Here is a 17,522-nt window from a genome sequence, read left to right as displayed (position 1 = left end):
TCAATTTTTACATTTTTACTCAGTAAATATGAGTACATTTGCATGAAATGTTACAAATGGCAGTTTTATATTCTCGGTTGCCCTTTTTTTTTAATTTATTTCACAGTTGTCGAACAAAGGAGCCTTTGTTTGTTTACTTGTGATGAATCTGATGCGAGTGATCTTCGAGAATCAAATAAAGCCAATCAAATGGGGACTTCATAGCCAATATCCACATATAACATAAACCCCATACACTTCACTTCCTCTCTCTCCATTTGTCATCCTCTCCGCCCACTCGCTGCAGGCGTTATAGCTGACCTGCCCCCTCCTTTCTTTAAATCTTTTTGCACGCTGTTTTCATGCAACAACACTCGTGGCCCTCCTCCTACAGTATCTCCCACGCCCTCAGGCACATCATAGGTAAAAAAGCACTGGGTTGCTGCCTTTTTTTTCTCTCTCTCTCTCTCTCTCTCTCTCTCTCTCTCTCTCTCTCTCTCTCTCTCTCTCTCTCTCTCTCTCTCCACATGTTCTCTCGTTCACCCCCCCCGCCCCCCATCCTGTTTTTTGCTGTTTTCCTCCGGCTCCTACCACTCCTCTGTTCCGCTCCTCCTCTCGCTCTCTTGTCTCCTCTTTTAATATCCCACACACCCTCCCGCTCATCCTCAGGCATACATTACAACTAGTGGGGCACCCAGTGCTCCATCTTCTTTATTTATCTCTGCTGTGATTTATTCCCTCTCTTTTCTCCACTCTTCTCACTCTCTCTCTTTCCATCACTTTATCATTCAATTAAATCCTCCTTTGTCTACATTCACTTTATTCTCACCAGTCCTCACACACTCACACTCACGCGCACACACGCGCACACACACACACACACACACACTCACACACACACATCTGTACAGCAGCATCCACCTGTGTTGTTTCCTCCACGTTTCCCTCTTCCTCTCCTCTCCTGACCTCTCCTCCTCCTCCTCCACCTCCCTCCGTCCTCTCCCTTCGCCAGTGTTTCGGTTTCCAGCTCTTCTGCCCATCCCTGTGGATATGTCAGAGAGATGTACAATTAGTCGTCTTTTTTTTTTTTTTTTTTCTTTCTTCCACTCCTTCTCTCTCTCTCTCTCTTTTTCCGAATACTCCACCACCACCACCACCAGCAGCAGCAGCAGCAGCAGCAGCAGCCCTCCACCCCGCTCCCCAGTTGATCCGGGCAGGTTGGCTCGCAGAGCCAGCGGACTGTGTAAGACAGAATAATTGGTTCACCATAAAATGTAAAAGTGTCATTTTGAACAATGAGGTATGGGGAAGTGGAACAAATTGGAGGCTGAATTCGGAACATGGGGGGGAGGGGGGGATAGGGCCGGAGTGTGTGTGGGGGGGGGAGGGGGGGGTCATTTGCATAGTGACAAACGAGAGGGTAAGTGAGTGTGTTTCTTGGTTGGAGGGAAGCAGGAGGTCCCTCAGTGATGCAGCAGCTGGAGAACCGGCTGTGTGCGTTTGTGTCTTTATAGTATGTGAAGAAGCAGTTATTCACTTTATTGATCTTCAGCTGATGTCTTTCAATGCCTTGTTTTTTTTTTTTTTTTTACTGTTGACGTAAATCAGGTGAAAAGCTGCAACCAGAAAACATTGGAGTTACGTGAAAAAAATAGGACGATTAATCCGGTATCATAACAGTTGCTAATCACTCCTCATTACTACCAATCAATTTGAGTCCGGCGATTCATTGATTGTTTTGATTGATCCCAGTTTGAGAGATGTGCAAAGATTAGAAACAAAAATGAAATAAAAAAGCTTTTAGGATGAAGCGTTTGTGGTTGAAAGTCTGTGTTTGTAGTTGTGGGCAGCGATTAGTTTCCTTTAAATCCACTTCAACAACAAACACAAACACTTTAGAGCGAGCTGCTAAGCAACATACTTTTTCATGCGAGAACTGACCAGATTCATACGAACCTTTTCATGACCTGCACTGTTTTGTGTTTTTTTTCCTTGATGATGAGAGCTTTTAAAAAAATGTTCTTTTACAAAAACCTGCAAAGTCCTTTTTTAAACATTAACAATAATTAAATAACCAGGATTTTTTTTTAAGTATTTTCTTTTTTATATCCCCCTTAAATTAATGGAAAGTAGTGGCCTTGTGGAAAATCAATCTAAGAATGTATTTTGTGCTTCAGGAACTGACCAGCAGCATAAAACACACACAGCATGTACAGTGTACACAATGTGTTGTTAATGCGCTGCCACCTGTTTGCTGCATGAGCAGATTTCCATTTCATGTTGCAATGCAGCAATAATACGTTTGTCTTAAGTTTTTAAGAGTTCATATAATACTTACAGTGGGATTTTAGTACTTTCGAATGTGTGTAAAACATGTGGAAGGAGTTTATTTTTGAATTTGAAGCCGCTTGATAACTTTAAGGGGAAAATTGTAGTTCAAAAGATGAAGTCTTAATCTATGTAATAACTTTGCCCAGTAGGGACGCTGTGAGCAGACGGTCATAGTTGTTATGGAGACGTGCCTGTCAGCATGCACACGTTTTTTTTAAACTTTTTTTTAATAATGAAACTCCATCTGCTGATGTAGCTCATGTGTTCCAGTTGAAATAGGGAACTTTGAGATTGTCCCAGGTATATACTGCACCATCCATCCATTATCTATACCTGCTTCATCCTGTAGAGGGTCACTCTGTTCAAAATTTTAAGTTCACATTTTGCTCTGAAGAACTCGTCACGTACAGCTTTAAGATAAAGGTTGTGTGTTTTGGTGCTGCGTTGCCGTCCTGTAGTGCGTCTTCAGGTACAGGTCAACGCAAATACATGTGATCAGAAGAATACCGAAGACACACGTAAAAACACAAATGTACAAATGTCACCGGGAGAATAGCAGTCTCCTTTATTAGTATCCCGGAACTGAAGTCCAATCAATAAAACACGATATCTTTCTGAAGAGCCCTCACGCTCAAGAATATTATGTTATGAAGTGTAATGACCGTGAATGGTTACACGGCAGGTCTATTATGTTAAGGTCAAGGACTGTCTCAAGCAGCTCTATACAGCGCACAAGTGGAAGATGAACGTGGAGAGTGATGACTTGGAGAGAAAGGAAGTGGCAATGCAAAAGAGGGGAAGCGGGGGAGGGGGGGGGTCGAGGAGGGAGGGGGGGGTATAGAGGCAGCGCAACGACGCTTCTTTGTCCTCTGCTGTTTGTGTCGCTCACACCTCTTGGTTTTTTTCACAGACTCTTAATAACTCACCGCGCCAGTCGACCCCCACATGAGTGTGTGCCTGCACATGAGTGTGTGTCTGCACATGAGTGTGTGTCTGCACGTGTGTGTGTGTGTGTGTGTGTGTGTGTGTGTGTGTGTGTGTGTGCGCGTGTGTGTCTGTGTGTGTGTGAGTCTGCGCAGTTAGAGCACGTGCTTCAGTCCAACTCTGCCTGTGTGTGTGTGTGTGTGTGTGTGTGTGTGTGTGTGTGTGTGTGTGTGTGTGTGTGTGTGTGTGTGTGTGTGTGAGAGGCATAAAGAGGCAGAGAGAGACAGAGCATGCTGGGTAGGAGGTCAGCTCCATGGTGCATTCCTTCACACCCCATCAGCATCTGGATGAGAGGAGGAGGGAGGGAGGGAGGTAGGGAGAGAGGGATGGGGGGGGGGAGTTGGGGAGGAGCTCCCTCTCTGTCTCACCCTCTCTTTACGTTTCTCCCTTCTCTTTCTTTTTCCTCCCTCGTCCCTCCCTTTAGAGAAGAAAGATGAGGGAAGATGCCGGAGGGAGGGGAGAGTAGGAGAGTGGGGGGGGGGGGGGGGGGGGGGGGTTCAGAACAAGCATCTGCTAGGAGTTTAGCCCCTCGCCCACTACATTAAATGCACAGGGTCGCCTTGGTAACGGAAACGCCGCCATGGCAACACATGTAGTATAAGTCAGGTGCTGTCGCACTGTGAAGCCATTTGTTGAGAGAGAGAGAGAGAGAGAGAGAGAGAGAGAGAGAGACAGCACAGGGAGAGATGGAAAAGGGGGGGCGATATGGGCAGGGGGTGGGGTGGTAGGGAAAACAGACAGGCTGTTAACGCAGGAAAAATATGTTATCGCCGTGGCAACGCAATGTGGCAACTCTCCATGGCAACAGCAGGTGGCTCAGGGCTAAAATTTGCGTTCGCTGCTTTTGCTTTGCTTTTGCTGTGTGTGTGTGTGTGTGTGTGTGTGTGTGTGTACAGTAACTGTGTGTGTGTGTGTGTGTGTGTGTGTGTGTGTGTGTGTGTGTGTGTGTGTGTCCATCTCTCCCGTGCATCTGGCGAGGTGAGAGCCGCAGCATCACGAGTGCAGACGTCCAAATCCTCTCATTGAGCAGCTTAGCGCAACATAAAACACAACTCGTATTACAAAGGAAACTCTCCTGATGAGAGGAAACAAGTGGTGGGTTCACAGCGTCCCCAGGTGTTTTCTCTTCTGTTTCTGAGTGTGTGTGTGTGTGTGTGTGTGTGTGTGTGTGTGTGTGTGTGTGTGTGTGTGTGTGTGTGTGTGTGTACATATGACCAAGACCCATGTTGTCAGACACACTGCCTGTGTTTGAGAACAGGCTGTCTGGCTACAGAAAGAAAAAGGAAGGAGCAGTCAGACGTGCGGTCTAATGGGGAGCTAAAGACCACTCAACCTGGAAAAGCTCTTCCAGCCTCTTTCTCTCCTCTCCTCTCTCCATGCCTCCATCTCTCTCTCTTAAAATTATGGATTCACCAGCAGAACTGTATCTATTGTCTTCTTGTGTGTGTGTGTGTGTGTGTGTGTGTGTGTGTGTGTGTGTGTGTGTGTGTGTGTGTGTGTGTGTGTGTGTGTGTGAATGAAGATATCTCCATCTATGTGAGAAATGCCATCATTACCTCCCTCATTAGTGGTGCAATGATCACCTAAACGAAGTCCCCGGCTTTGTGTGTTCCTCTCTCTCTGTCTGTGTGTGTGTGTGTGTGTGTGTGTGTGTGTGTGTGTGTGTGTGTGTGTGTGTGTGTGTGTGTGTGTGTGTGTGTGTGTGTGTGTGTGTGTGTGTTTTTTTTAACGTGTCACACTGTAACACGCATCTGTCTTAAACATGTGTGGCACGAGCATGATGTTAAATGTGTGTACGTTGATTTATTTTTTTTTATTTTTTTCTAATGTGTGAATGGACCAGCGGCAGGCGGCGGGGGGTTGTCATGAGAAATTACCCCCATGGACTACAGCGTGGAGGCTGTAATTCTCCGAGGTAATCACAGGGAATAATGGCAACAGTGGGACACCCGGGAATCTAATCACTATAATCAGAAGCGCTGGCTTATGGGCTCAAATTCCTGCCTTTCGTATCTGCCTCGTGATGAAGCCGCCTGCACGGGCTGCTTGTCTGCTGCAGCATGATCAAATGATTGACCAGTTTTTCTCCCTCCCTCCCTCTCTCCCTCCTCCCCTCTTCCCCAATCCCTTCTTCTTCTTCTCCTAGTCCTCCGTTGTGGTCGGGGAGTCCCCTCTTCAGAAAGAACGGAGGAGTTCTCCTACAAGGTACCGTTTCACCTCCACATGTCTTCTACTCTGTGTGTGTGTGTGTGTGTGTGTGTGTGTGTGTGTGTGTGTGTGTGTGTGTGTGTGTGTGATCTCCCACCTTCTTTCTTTCTTTCTTTCTCTCTGTCTCACCCTCTTCCTCTCTCCTCCCCCCCCTCCCTCCCCCCTTCTCCATCCTCTACGGATGTGCCAACTCCAATCATCTCAATTCCAAATCCCTCTTTTTAGAAGCGCACCTTGAGAATACCGAGTGCTGAGTTCTGACACTTGGCTCGGCGCCAAAGGAGGAATGCTTTTTTTTTTTCTGCTTTTTTTTTTTTTGCTCGACGGAGGCGTATTTGAAAGTTTTTTTTTTTTTTTTTTTAAATAAGAAGACGAAGAAGTGATAGAGACACAGCAAGACAGAGGGGGAAAGAAAGGAAGAAGAAAATCTTGAGTCTGAAATCAGAGGCTGGGGAGCGATCGCCTCGCCTCCTCCCCTCATTGAACACAACACACACTCTCAGTCTTTCACTCTTGTACACTTCCTTTTTTCCCCCGTATTTCCCACTCTCCTCCTCTTCCTCCCAGCCTCCTCCCCGGTGGCTGGACAGCAGTTTAAATGGACATTCAATCCCAATCAGGGAGCACTCCGGGAGCTCGCTGGGCCGCCGAGTCCTAAATGGAGGGGGAAATGGATACATTAGGCGTCTGCGGCGCGCCCTCCATCGCCGCTGATAATGGAGTAGTAATGGTCAAGGAGCCGAGGTTGGAGAGAGTGTCTGAAAACCTGGACTCCCTCTAGACACACACACACACAGTCTGAGTGATGGGTCTGAGCAGCTGGACAGATGGACAGATAGAGGGAGACAGGAAGGAGCGCTCGTGTGACGAGGAGAGACAGGAAAAGGGAAACTTTTTTTTTTTTTTTTTTTTTTTTTTTTAAATGTGTAATGTGTTTTTGAAGGGAGAGAGTGCAGGAATGGTCAGGTGTGATATTCAGAGGCAGCGGGGAGAAAAAGGGAAGTTGTGAGAGCCAGAGGCAAAGACAAGGAAAGTGCTGGGTGTGCGTGTGCGTGTGCGTGTGCGTGTGTGTTGCCAGACAGAGTGAGGGCCGTTAGTGCCCTCGGTTATTACTTCCATCTCGTGCTCCCAGAGCTTTCAGAGCCGCTCTGCTTATGTGGGCTGAAATCCGCCTCTCCCTGCGACCCGGCAGCAGCTCGAGAGGATCACAGGGGACGACGGCCGGGAGCCGCAGCCCTCGACCCGGTCCACCGCCCAACCTCCACGGGCCCCGAAGTTCAACACTCAGTGGCTCTGAATTATGGAGGGTCTGCTCGCTCAAAGTGGTCGTGAGGCTACCTGCTGTCAGATCTGACTTCAGATGGATCCATTTGGAGTTCAATAGATTTATGATATTATGTATTAATAGAAACTATAAATGCCTAGCAAGCAGCGTGTTCGTACGTCGCAATCACACTCAAAGTTAAAACATATGTAATAATCCGTTTCTCTCTGTTGAATTACATCTATTATTGACAAATGAACATCCTGTCAGACGATAGACAAGTTTGAGTCTTGTGCATTTCTGCTATTGCAGCTGCAGAGAGCAAGATTTATTTTTATTAAAAAAATAGTCACAGTGGTGGAAACTAAGCACATTTGCTGGAGCACTATTTTATTCTGAGGTGCTTGTTTACGTGTGTATTGCATTTTATGCATCTTCCTATTTCAAGGGGAACTAGTGTCCATTTTACTTTGAAGTTTAAGATTTAAACAATAACTAGAGCGTAAAATGTAAAATACAGTGCAAAGCTGTTCAGTAAAAAAAACAATATAATATTAAGTGCAGTGATTATTATTAGCTTCACAACCACCAGCTATAATATTAAACTGATGCTTACTCATAATCAAATATTCTGACATACAGCATAATACTATCACAGATATCAGCCATTCTACCTGCATAATGAGCACTTTTCTTTTTGGTACTGAAGTACACTTGACATGTATACTTTTGTACTTTCAGTTATGAAGTATTGGACAAAGTATTCCTTTACTAAAATAAAACCAGCAGTACTGCAATATGCAATATAGATGAATTACAAGTAAAGGTAATGCGTAATGGTAATTAAAGATCTACTTACGAATATTGCATCATATTTTTTATACTCTACTGATCACACAGTGTGTTTGTTATTTATGTAAAATCTTAATCCGACAAAAAAAACAAAAACAGTTTTAAAGCAAATGTACCTGAGTACAGAGTAAATAACAAGTGTATCCATCACTTATCAAACAACAGAAAAAGAAGCAGTGAAGAAGCAAACATGAGCGCATGGGGAGGAGAGGAGAGGATTTAACTGTGGAAATCAAAACTCAAGCTTGAAAACCGCATAAAAAGGCTGAAACTTACAAGTCACTTTCTGAGAGGAAAACCAGTGCAGATGGAAACCCCTTCGTAATAACAATAATAACATAGAAGCAATAAAAGGAGTCTGTTCATTCACTTTTTAAAGTCGGATTTAACAACACGCCGACGTCAGACGCAGCTCCACAAACCAATCACTGTACGGGGACGTTGGTGGATCATGCAATGTTCTCATGGACGCGCAAAACTGCAGCGTGAAACCGGATCAAATGAATGCAATGAAACAAAACAATGGACCTTGGTTTGGACTTCCAGCCGTGAAAACACGCTGGATCCTACATCGGCCATAAAACACGTTCACTAGATCTTTCCTGCTTGATAAATGCGGAGGTCCCTCGTTCCGTGTCTTTGTGCAGGATCTAAACTGGGAGAACCCGGATGACATCACCAGGGTTACTCTCCTCGAAGCGCTCCCTCCACGTGACACAACTGTTATCTCAGACTGAGGAGAACTCTTCACGACGAGTGCACTAAACTTCAGGCGTAAAATTGATGGAGTGCCCCTTTAAATTTTCAAAGCAATGTAAGACTAAAAGATTTTCAAGGAGCCCAAAATATCCTCGGCTGAAATCTCAAATCGAAATAAGTTTAGTGGAAGAAAGATGAGAAAAGAAGAGGAGGTAAAAGTATAAAAATTCAGGTGTTGATTAGCTTTCTGACGACCTGCTGTATGTTTGGAGCTGCGTTTCAAAAGGCCTGTTAAGTTACAGCAGTCGAACAGTTGCTTCTATTTTGCCTCTCCTCCCCTGCAAGTCATACCACACGTCAGTCAGGCGGCCACTTAAACACTCGGCTGGAGTGTGAGATAGACGAGGCCGTTAGCCGTCCAGTTGAACCGCCAGCAGCTTCAGCCCACCAGCAGTCCAGTCAGACAGCAGCCGGGCAGATACACGGGAGGAGATCCACGGTTGCATTCACAAGATCTGCTGGGAGTGACCTGTGAACCTTTCGGACTCCGTGTGTGTCTGTGTGCGTGAGACGGAGCGAGTGTTTTAGTGTGTGTGTGTGTGTGTGTGTGTGTGTGTGTGTGTGTGTGTGTGCGCGCGCGCTCCTCTGCCGGCCCGTGCGGAGACTGCAGCCTGCAGGACCATGTGGAACTCATTTAACAGAAGAGCAGAGGAGGGGGGGGGCGGGCGGGAGCATGTCCTGGAAAACAGGTTGGGAGACGGGCGTAGGGCGCAGACTGAAGGAAGCAGACAGAAAAGGCCGAGCAGCTGACCAGATGTAGGAAAAAGACAGACTGAGGATATTTTTTCTCTCTAGGAAAAAGACAGCGATGCAGACAGACACCTTTTCTTTTCAGCTCATACATTTTATTTATTTATTTTTTTTCCCCACAGTGGGTCCTCCTTTCAACACACCAACCCAACCAAGGTTTTTTTTTTTGGGGGGGGGGGTTTTCTTCTTTGTCATTGCTTTGAGCTTGTAAAATGTATTGTCCAATCTCAGGGAGTGAGGACAGGCTTTCAGGAGCGCCGCCTGGTCTCTCAGTTTAGTGTGTCACCTGGTCTCCGCAGCATATGTCCCAGGATTTTCACCTGCAGAGACAGCGTGCAACGCTCAGTCGGCGATATGAGTCACCGCCGTACATAGTGGCGGCGAGATCGATACAGAGAGCAGGAAAAAAAAATAAAAAGGGATTTACAGAGAAATTCAAAAAAGCAAAGTGAGATACGATACAGAACACACGAGAGAGAAGTTACACGTGTGTGTGTGTGTGTGTGTGTGTGTGTGTGTGTGTGTGTGTGTGTGTGTGTGTGTGTGTGTGTGTGTGTGTGTGTGTCTCTCTTGGTTAAACAGCGGTTGGTCAGGAGTGTGTCGCTGAGCTGTGAGAGGCCATGTCAAACAAAGCTCGGTATTTCCTTTCCCCTCTCTCTCTCTCTCTCTCTCTCTCTCTCTCTATCACTTTCTGTTCTGATGCATGATCTACCACTCTGTGGCATGTGGAAGGGGAGCCGTTGCTATGGCAACCCAAAGCCTGACTGGAGCGAGAGGTGGGGAGGGAGGGAGGGAGGGGTGAGTGCTATGTCAACCCGGGGAGACCTAATGCACTGCCCGCACACACACACACACACACACACACACACACACACACACACACACACACACAAGCAGCGAGTGATCAAGATTACAAAAGAGACTCTGTGCAGGGACTTACTTATAAGGTTATGGAGAGCAGAGCTGCAGATATCAGGGCCGAGCCACGCTAACTGGAGTCAATAAGATTACTATGGACACAGCCGGCCGGGGGAGAGGCTACACAAACACACTTACAACGACAGAACCACAAACAAATCTCTCATAATTCATCCTGTGTGTGCGTGTGCGTGTGCGTGTGCGTGCGTGTTACATCAAGAGCCAAATATTCGAGGTTGTTTTCTGGGGGGCCCTCGCCATGACAACGTGTATGTTTTAATGAGCTTGTGGTTGGTTCCTGAGGCGAATTAAATTCCTCCTCCTAACATCCATCATGAGTTTACTGTATGAGCTGAGATTTTTTTTTTAAATCGGGGGGGAAAAAAAGGCCTTCCGCGACAGTGTTGGCGCTGCGTTAAATGGATGCTCGCGTTTGCACCTTAACGAATGCTTCTGCAGCAGACAAAAAAGCAAACAGCAGGTCATCATTCGGCAAACGCTCAGATCTACACAAACACCCTCTCCTCTCCTCTCTTCTCCTCTCCTTTCTCTCCTCTCCTTTCTCTCCTCTCCTCTCCTCTCTTCTCCTCTCCTCTCCTCTCCTCTCCTCTGATAATACAAATACATAGCCTAGATTGCCAGCAATTTAATTTAAGTTGAAAGCTGAAAGCTGAAAGTTGAAAGCTGAAAGCTGAAAATGAGGAACCAGGAGTCAGACTTTGACCTCAATGGAAAACAACTGAAACTGATATGAAACATTTGGAGGTTTTGAATGTTTGTTTTAATTCAGAAATGTTTCGTAATGAGAGATTGTTGGTTCTAAACCAGGAAATGTTCCCGTCTCTACTTGAACACACTGGAAACTAACTCTTTTTTTTTTTTCAAATTAATTCTCTGTCAAAGTTGGTTTATTTTTACCGCCTGATATAAGTTTAACTTGTAAAGTTATTATTTTTTTCCACAACCTCAGTCACAGCAACCAAATAAAGTCTTACTTTTTGGTGAATATCCAGTATTCACTGTCTTGCGGATGTAGACGCTTAGCAGCTAGCTTAGCTTAGCATAAAGAAAAAAAACGAGGTGGAAACGGCAAAGTCAGAAAAGAAGTGTCTCCGTCTCAGCACCTCTGAAGATCACTAATGAACAAGTTGCATCTTGTTGGCTGAATTCAAACCAAAGCACATTGTTCCCGCTTCAAGCCTTTCAGCTAAGATAAGCTCCATCAGTACTCTCCAGTCATGAGAGACGCGTCAACACATCCAACTCTCACCAAGAAAGCGGACTAAACATATTTCCCAAAACTTGGAGCTATTTTTTTTTTTTTTTTTTTTTTTTTAAATATACTTCAGTCATATTAAAAATCCCAAACTGAAACGTTTCTGTTTTTATGTCATGCGTCTGCCGGCTGTCAGATCGGTTTCAGGAGCGAGATCTTCGACTCTCCCTCCAGATTTTCAAATAGCTTCAGGTCCGGGCTTTGAGTGGGCCACTCGAGGATATTCAGGGATTTGCTCCAAATCCAGCCCATTATCCCGGCTGTGTGGTTCAGGGTGTCGGGTCGCCGGGAGGTGTATCCGCTCTGTTTGGCTTTTCCTCGACGACCCCTGTGTGTTTTTGCAAGCGTCGGTGTCGAGCTTTAAGTTCGGTGGCCGCGCAGGGACGGTGATCGGCAGCACCCGGTGAACTGCTCCGCTTCCAGGTCTGAGAACTCAATCTTTGTCCGCCTCAGATCACAGGAAGTAGTACTCGGTAAACTCCGGACGGGCTCGCCACGCGCCCGTTTTTTTCTCAAGTGGAGCGAAATGGCGCTAAGACGGAGGGCCGCAGAGTCGTCCTTCTGTCAGGGTCTTTGGTTTCATTGACAAACTGGTTCGCCCGACCACTGGGCACGCTTCCTCCTCCCTGACCGGGGCTCTTCTTCTCCGGTTCGACCGGATGGACGACTGTCAGAAAGGAATTTTGACGCAGGTAGTTTCCGAACTTCTCTCAACAGACGAGCTCCCTGAGACCCCCTTCCACTTCTCTGACAGGCAGCCGGTCTGTTGGACGCACTGAAGACAGTTCAGCTTCAACTTCAGGTGCCACCGATGGAGTTAAATGGTGCGTTTAAGTGCAGCTGAAACAGTTCGTCGACTAATCAGGGAGTGAAGTTCAGTTGATTGACAAATCAACTAGAGGGGGACGTGCATTCACTAACGATTAGTCGACTAGCAGAACGTGAATTAGAAAATTCTATTACTGAGTTTTAAACAAGACAAATGTGTCTGTAAGATGTAAAAATCGGCGGGATCCCCTTTAAGTTTCAGCTCTGCTGCTCAGCCGACAGCATCAGACAGGCTGGATTTAGCCGAGCCCAGCGGTCGTTGGTAATTGAATGATTCGCAGCGGCCTTAACTCATTTATGACGCTTTCCCGCTCAATTTAACCTTGCCTTGCTCATCAATATTGCCCTGTTGGCCTCCTCAGATGGTCAGCGGATGCTCATCGAGCTGCTCCCGGGGTCTTATCGAGGGCCGATCTGTTTCTCCGCTCCACTTTGAAGCCGATTTGTGTGCGCGCGTCGCACGCGGCCGATGTTTTGAAATCAGCGTGGCGCGCATCCCGTTTAAGTTTGTGTGTCTGCCGCTCTCTCTCTCTCTCCTCCAGTTCCTCGTGGTGTGATCCAAAATGGCGCACGCATCAGGAGCCAGGCCCTCTTCCCCGTTATCAGACCCCTACCCGTCAGCCCCGTGGGGAGCAGAACCTCGGCCATAAGGTTGGTAAACTTTGCTCCCGTCGCCCTCAAACATACAATTAATGTCGGCCGGGGCTTTTCCCTCGGCGCAAAAACACGTCCCCGCGCAGACATCCGCAGACACGCCCGCACCGAACAGACGGAGCAGCGGAAACTTTCCACTGATAGTTTACATAATTACGTCTTTACCGTGTCCAAAAAGTTAGAGGCGTTCACACGCTCCCCGCTGCGCAGGACATTTTCTCCAGGTGTGTTTATGTAACGGTCTCTCACACAAACAGGTTTATTGGAGGGAGAGGCCTCCGATTCAAAGAACATTTAGAGCATGCACGGACATGCACATCCATCACAGGAGCATACGAGTATGATGGTCTGCGCCGCATAATGAATTAAACATACCCAAAGGCTCACTAAAGGTATGCGGTGAATATTTGATCACTGTAAGGGGTGCATGTTTTTCCTATGAGATATTAATATGCTCACCCTTTCATTCTGAAAGAGAAAATGTCCGGGGGACGGGGCACGCTGATGAAGCTCCTTTTGATTTATTGGTTGTCAGGACACCCCCCCCCCCCCGCACCCTCACACCCCACACCCTGTCCTTTACTGCTTTACAGAGTAAAGTGTCTCCTGAATAATAGAGCCGAATATGTGTTGCAACATAATGTAAACTCGGGGCTGTAGTGGACGGCCGTCAAACGGCTTCACCGCAGAATCGTCACTCCGTGCCGCTCTCACCGAGTTTGCAGGGTTGTTCGTGAGCTGAGCAGGTCCCACTTCAAGCTCAGAGAGAAGGAGAGCTGCACAAAATGCACTGTGTCATTTGAAAAATGCATAGGTGGCAATCTGAAAATGAGTCTGCTCGTTTTCCAAAAGGGAAGGCTGACTCTTTTTCGGAGATCCAAGGTCCCGACGCGACCTGAGAAATGTGCACACGAGGCCCACGGGGGCTATTTGAGGGTGACAGATTATCACCGGAAGTTTTTCTTGCTTTCTAACCAAATGCAGCGGCGTACAGAGGCAGGCAGGCAGGCAGTTCAGCGTGACAGCAGGAGTAACGGTTCTCTCCCGCTCTGTGTCCTTGCTCCGTACAGATCATCCCTGGGAGATTATCTCAGCCGAGGACAGGACAGCCCATCCTGCTACTCTCCTCCGCCCTGCGGTGAGGACCTCCAGGACGACCACACTTACAGCACCGCCAAATCCCCCAGCAGGCTGTGCTCCTCCCAGGTCGACGACCCTTCCTCCCCACTGGACGACGACGACATCATCGCCGTGGAGATCCAATCGGACGTCAAACCTGAGCCCCGGGAGATCCCGCTGGATTCTCACATCACCACTGCCGCCACTACCTACATTTCCCAGCAGGCCCTGCGCGGACAGAGACGTAGCTCGGGGGCGGGCGCTGGGACCCTGGCGGGGAGCAGTTTGCCCTGGACCAAAAACCGAGCGAGGGGCATTAGCGACACGCTGCCGCTGAAGAAGCGGCGCGCGACGGCGGTGGAGAAGCCGCCGGAGAGCGACGACGAGGAGATGAAGGAGGCGGCGGGGGTCGCTGCTCCACCTGGCGGGGGTCAGAGCCTGCCTCAACAACATCACAAACCGCACCGCCAAGGGCCAGAAGGAGCAGAAAGAGGCCCTGAGAAACTAAGACACACACACACACACACACACACACACACACACATAAAACAAATACATAGTCATGCAAACGCACACAGACAGCTCAAAGGACGCACACATACACACACACACACACACACACACACACACACACAAATAGGTCAACAGGTAACGTTACTACAGCATTAGTCTCAACGGACACTCGTCATCTCCCTCTATCTATCTGCAGGGCATTAGGTGAATCCTACTTATTTGTGGCAATATCAAAAATCTATGTTTTCCTACATGTTCAGCAACACTAACATCAATGGGTATCTCTCATGTGTCTTTGTTGTTTTTGTTGTTTAAAAGGGGATGAAAGCCATAAAAAAAAAAGAAAAAAAAAGAAGCATGTTTTGTCACTAATTTGGACAAGTCGAGCGCGATGAGTCACGCCGAGGAGCGGTAACAGTACGGGAACAGAAGATGGCTGTTTGTCTTACCTGTTTGTTTCTATGTGAATCTGTAGCAATCTTAAGCGGTGATGCCAGCGAAGATCGCGGCGCCGACGAGGCCAGCCGACCCAACCGGACTCGGAGCTCTCCCGGCCCGCTCGCTAGCATCACTCTCTTACATCCATGAGCACAAATGCGAGACTGTGCCAAAGATAAGCGACCAGGTTGCTTTCATGTAGCCGATACTGACGAGAAAACTAAAAAAAACAAAACAAAAAAAAAAAGTTTAAAAAAAAAAAAAGAGAGAAAGAAGGCAGAGTAGTAAAGAGCTAGAGAGAGTGACCTTAAGTGTCAAAATAATTGTAAAACCCAATGTGATATATACTCATGCACTTAAGATTATTTTACGCCACTTATAATAAAAGCATCATGGGTAAAGACATGGTTTATTTCAAGAGCACTCATAGTATTTAAGAATAAATATATTAAAATAAAAAAATGGTCATGTTTATCACCATAGAGATGGATAGTGTGCCGGGTCTGAGGCAATATCTCCTTCATTTTGTTGTTGTTGTTGCATAATGTAAACGTCCCTGAAACCTCCCCCAGTACTTCTGTCCATAGACGTAGACACCTGGTATAGATATCATAGCTACCAGTAGCTGCCACACCTTCCTCTTCATTTGACAATGTCAAAGAACTATATACATAAACTGTGGGTTTAGATTTCTGTTTGTGTCTGTTTACCCTCACTCTACCCTCATAAAGATATAAGCAATTTGTCCCGAGTGGACAACTCTGTAAAAAGGTTAGAAAATATTTTATTTTTTTCCTTTCTTAATTGAAGCAATTTGACCTGCAGGACTTTCTCAGTTATATTGCATGGGTGCTTGTAAATAAGATAAAAAGCAAATCTTTTTTATTCAAAGATCATGTAAGATAAACAATGTATTTAGCATGAAGCATGACTTATTTTCATATAAACCTTGATCTTAGAGGAAAGAAAAAAAGTTTTGCCGCCAATTCTTATACCCGTGATTATATTGGAGGTTTTTAGTTTTTTTTTGTTTTTTTGTTTTTTTTAATCTGTTGGTTTCTGGGTTGTTTTTGTTTTTTTTGGTTGTTTTTTTTGTTTTGTTTTTTTAGCGGGCTTTCAAAGACACGTCTTCAGGGAGGAACGCGGGAGATCACTCTGCAAATTAGAGGCCCGCCAGGGCGCCACCTCTGGGCTTCGGGTTCAGGCTATATCGGCCAGCTGAATCACCTCTTCGGGAGGAGGGAGGGGTGGGCTTCCGTCTTCTTCTGCCTGTACAGTGATTTTTTTTTTTTTTTTGATTTTTTTTTTTAGGTGTTCAGTGTTAACCCCGGTGTTATTTCAGAACACGTCTGTGGCGTGTGTGAGTTTGTGTGCCCAGGAAACACACACCCTTTAACATTGTGCCTGCCTGCCTGCCTGCCCTCCGTACCTCTGTTGTCATGACAGAACGTTACCTGTCTTTATTTATCAGTATTGTTTTTGGGTTTTTCTTTTGCTCCAGTGTGTAAATGTACATGTGTCCTTACTTTCCATCGACATCGTTCAGTGTAAATGTACGAACCGGATGGGCATGGGAAACTTTGTCCCGAAAGAACCTCATGTCTCCAAAAAGGCTACCTGGGAAGAGTTGAGAAGGAAGAGGAATGTTTATTTTCTGATTTTTACATACAGTATTTTTAACCCCTTTGATGAGAGGAATTACTCGCTGTTACGGATATCAAGCTTGGATACGCAGTCTTGAGAGCCCGGGTCTGGAGATCAGAGGTTGTTTTGTTTTTTTTATATATTTTGCCACTGCGAGGTGTATATCTCTCTCGACGTGATTTGAATCCACTCAGGCAGCAGTGAGCTTTAACACTGTGTGCATCAGAGGTGATATACATATACGGCACTGCCATGCTTATTTGGCGTGCTGTTGCTAAAACAGGAAGAAGTATTAATCCCCCACCCACCCCACCCCGCCCCCCATCATCTGCACAGATACTTATAAAAAGCAGCTCGTGGCTGCGTTGGGTCGTAGCAGCGGAGTCACGCCAAGGTTTTCTTTAAGCTGCGCGACTGTCAGCGAGCCAAACGAGAAAACAAATGCATGCATGTCCCATCCACTGGTACAGTCTTCTGCCACCTGTAGCATGCATCACTGGCTTTTGCATTTTGTACGGTATCCATGGCGACATATTAAAGAAAAAAACATGTTTTTTTTTAAAGGCTAAAAGGAGACACACCGTCAGTGTTCTTGTTTGTGTGCCATCCGTCTCTCGTCTGATATGTGTCTGAGTGCTCCCGTGGCCCAGGTCAAGCTCTCCGCTGTATTTGATGTAACAATCCACCGTCGTGGTGACGAGTTACGTGTTCAGTTGGCAAGAGGCATGTCGAGGGGGAAAATGTGTTGCTTTAGCACCTTTTTTTTTTCTTTCTCTGACTCACTCAGTGACATGCAGGAAAAATGAACTCCTGACCTATGAGTCCTGGAAAAAAAAAACAAAAAAAAAACATAGCAACACATAAAATGTACCTGTGACAGTTTAAAGCAAAGAAAATCCACTTCACTGCCTGAAAAGCCCCAAAACAAGTGTTTCTATCAAACCTGCCAAACATACTACAAGATCTCTAAAAGAAATAGTTGCCATTCAATTTTTTTTTTTATTA

General features: G+C 46.3%; 1 protein-coding gene across 1 annotated transcript in view; it reads left to right on the top strand.

Moving 5' to 3' along the window:
* The window catches only part of ches1 (checkpoint suppressor 1), a 58,450-nt gene extending 43,876 nt beyond the window's left edge, over positions 1–14,574 (top strand). Inside the window, 4 exon segments of the mRNA XM_069158627.1 lie at positions 5,441–5,499; positions 12,692–12,800; positions 13,874–14,327; positions 14,329–14,574. Of these exon segments, the coding sequence (XP_069014728.1) occupies positions 5,441–5,499; positions 12,692–12,800; positions 13,874–14,327; positions 14,329–14,430 (724 nt within the window). The 3' untranslated portion in view covers positions 14,431–14,574.
* The last annotated feature ends 2,948 nt before the right edge of the window (positions 14,575–17,522 follow it).

Source organism: Embiotoca jacksoni, unplaced genomic scaffold (assembly GCF_022577435.1).
Source record: "Embiotoca jacksoni isolate LCO1_2020_lvr unplaced genomic scaffold, fEmbJac1.0.p SCAF_23, whole genome shotgun sequence".
NCBI classification, from domain to species: domain Eukaryota; kingdom Metazoa; phylum Chordata; class Actinopteri; family Embiotocidae; genus Embiotoca; species Embiotoca jacksoni.
Note: the sequence above shows the minus strand (reverse complement) of the source record. Positions and strands in the feature narration are given on the sequence as shown.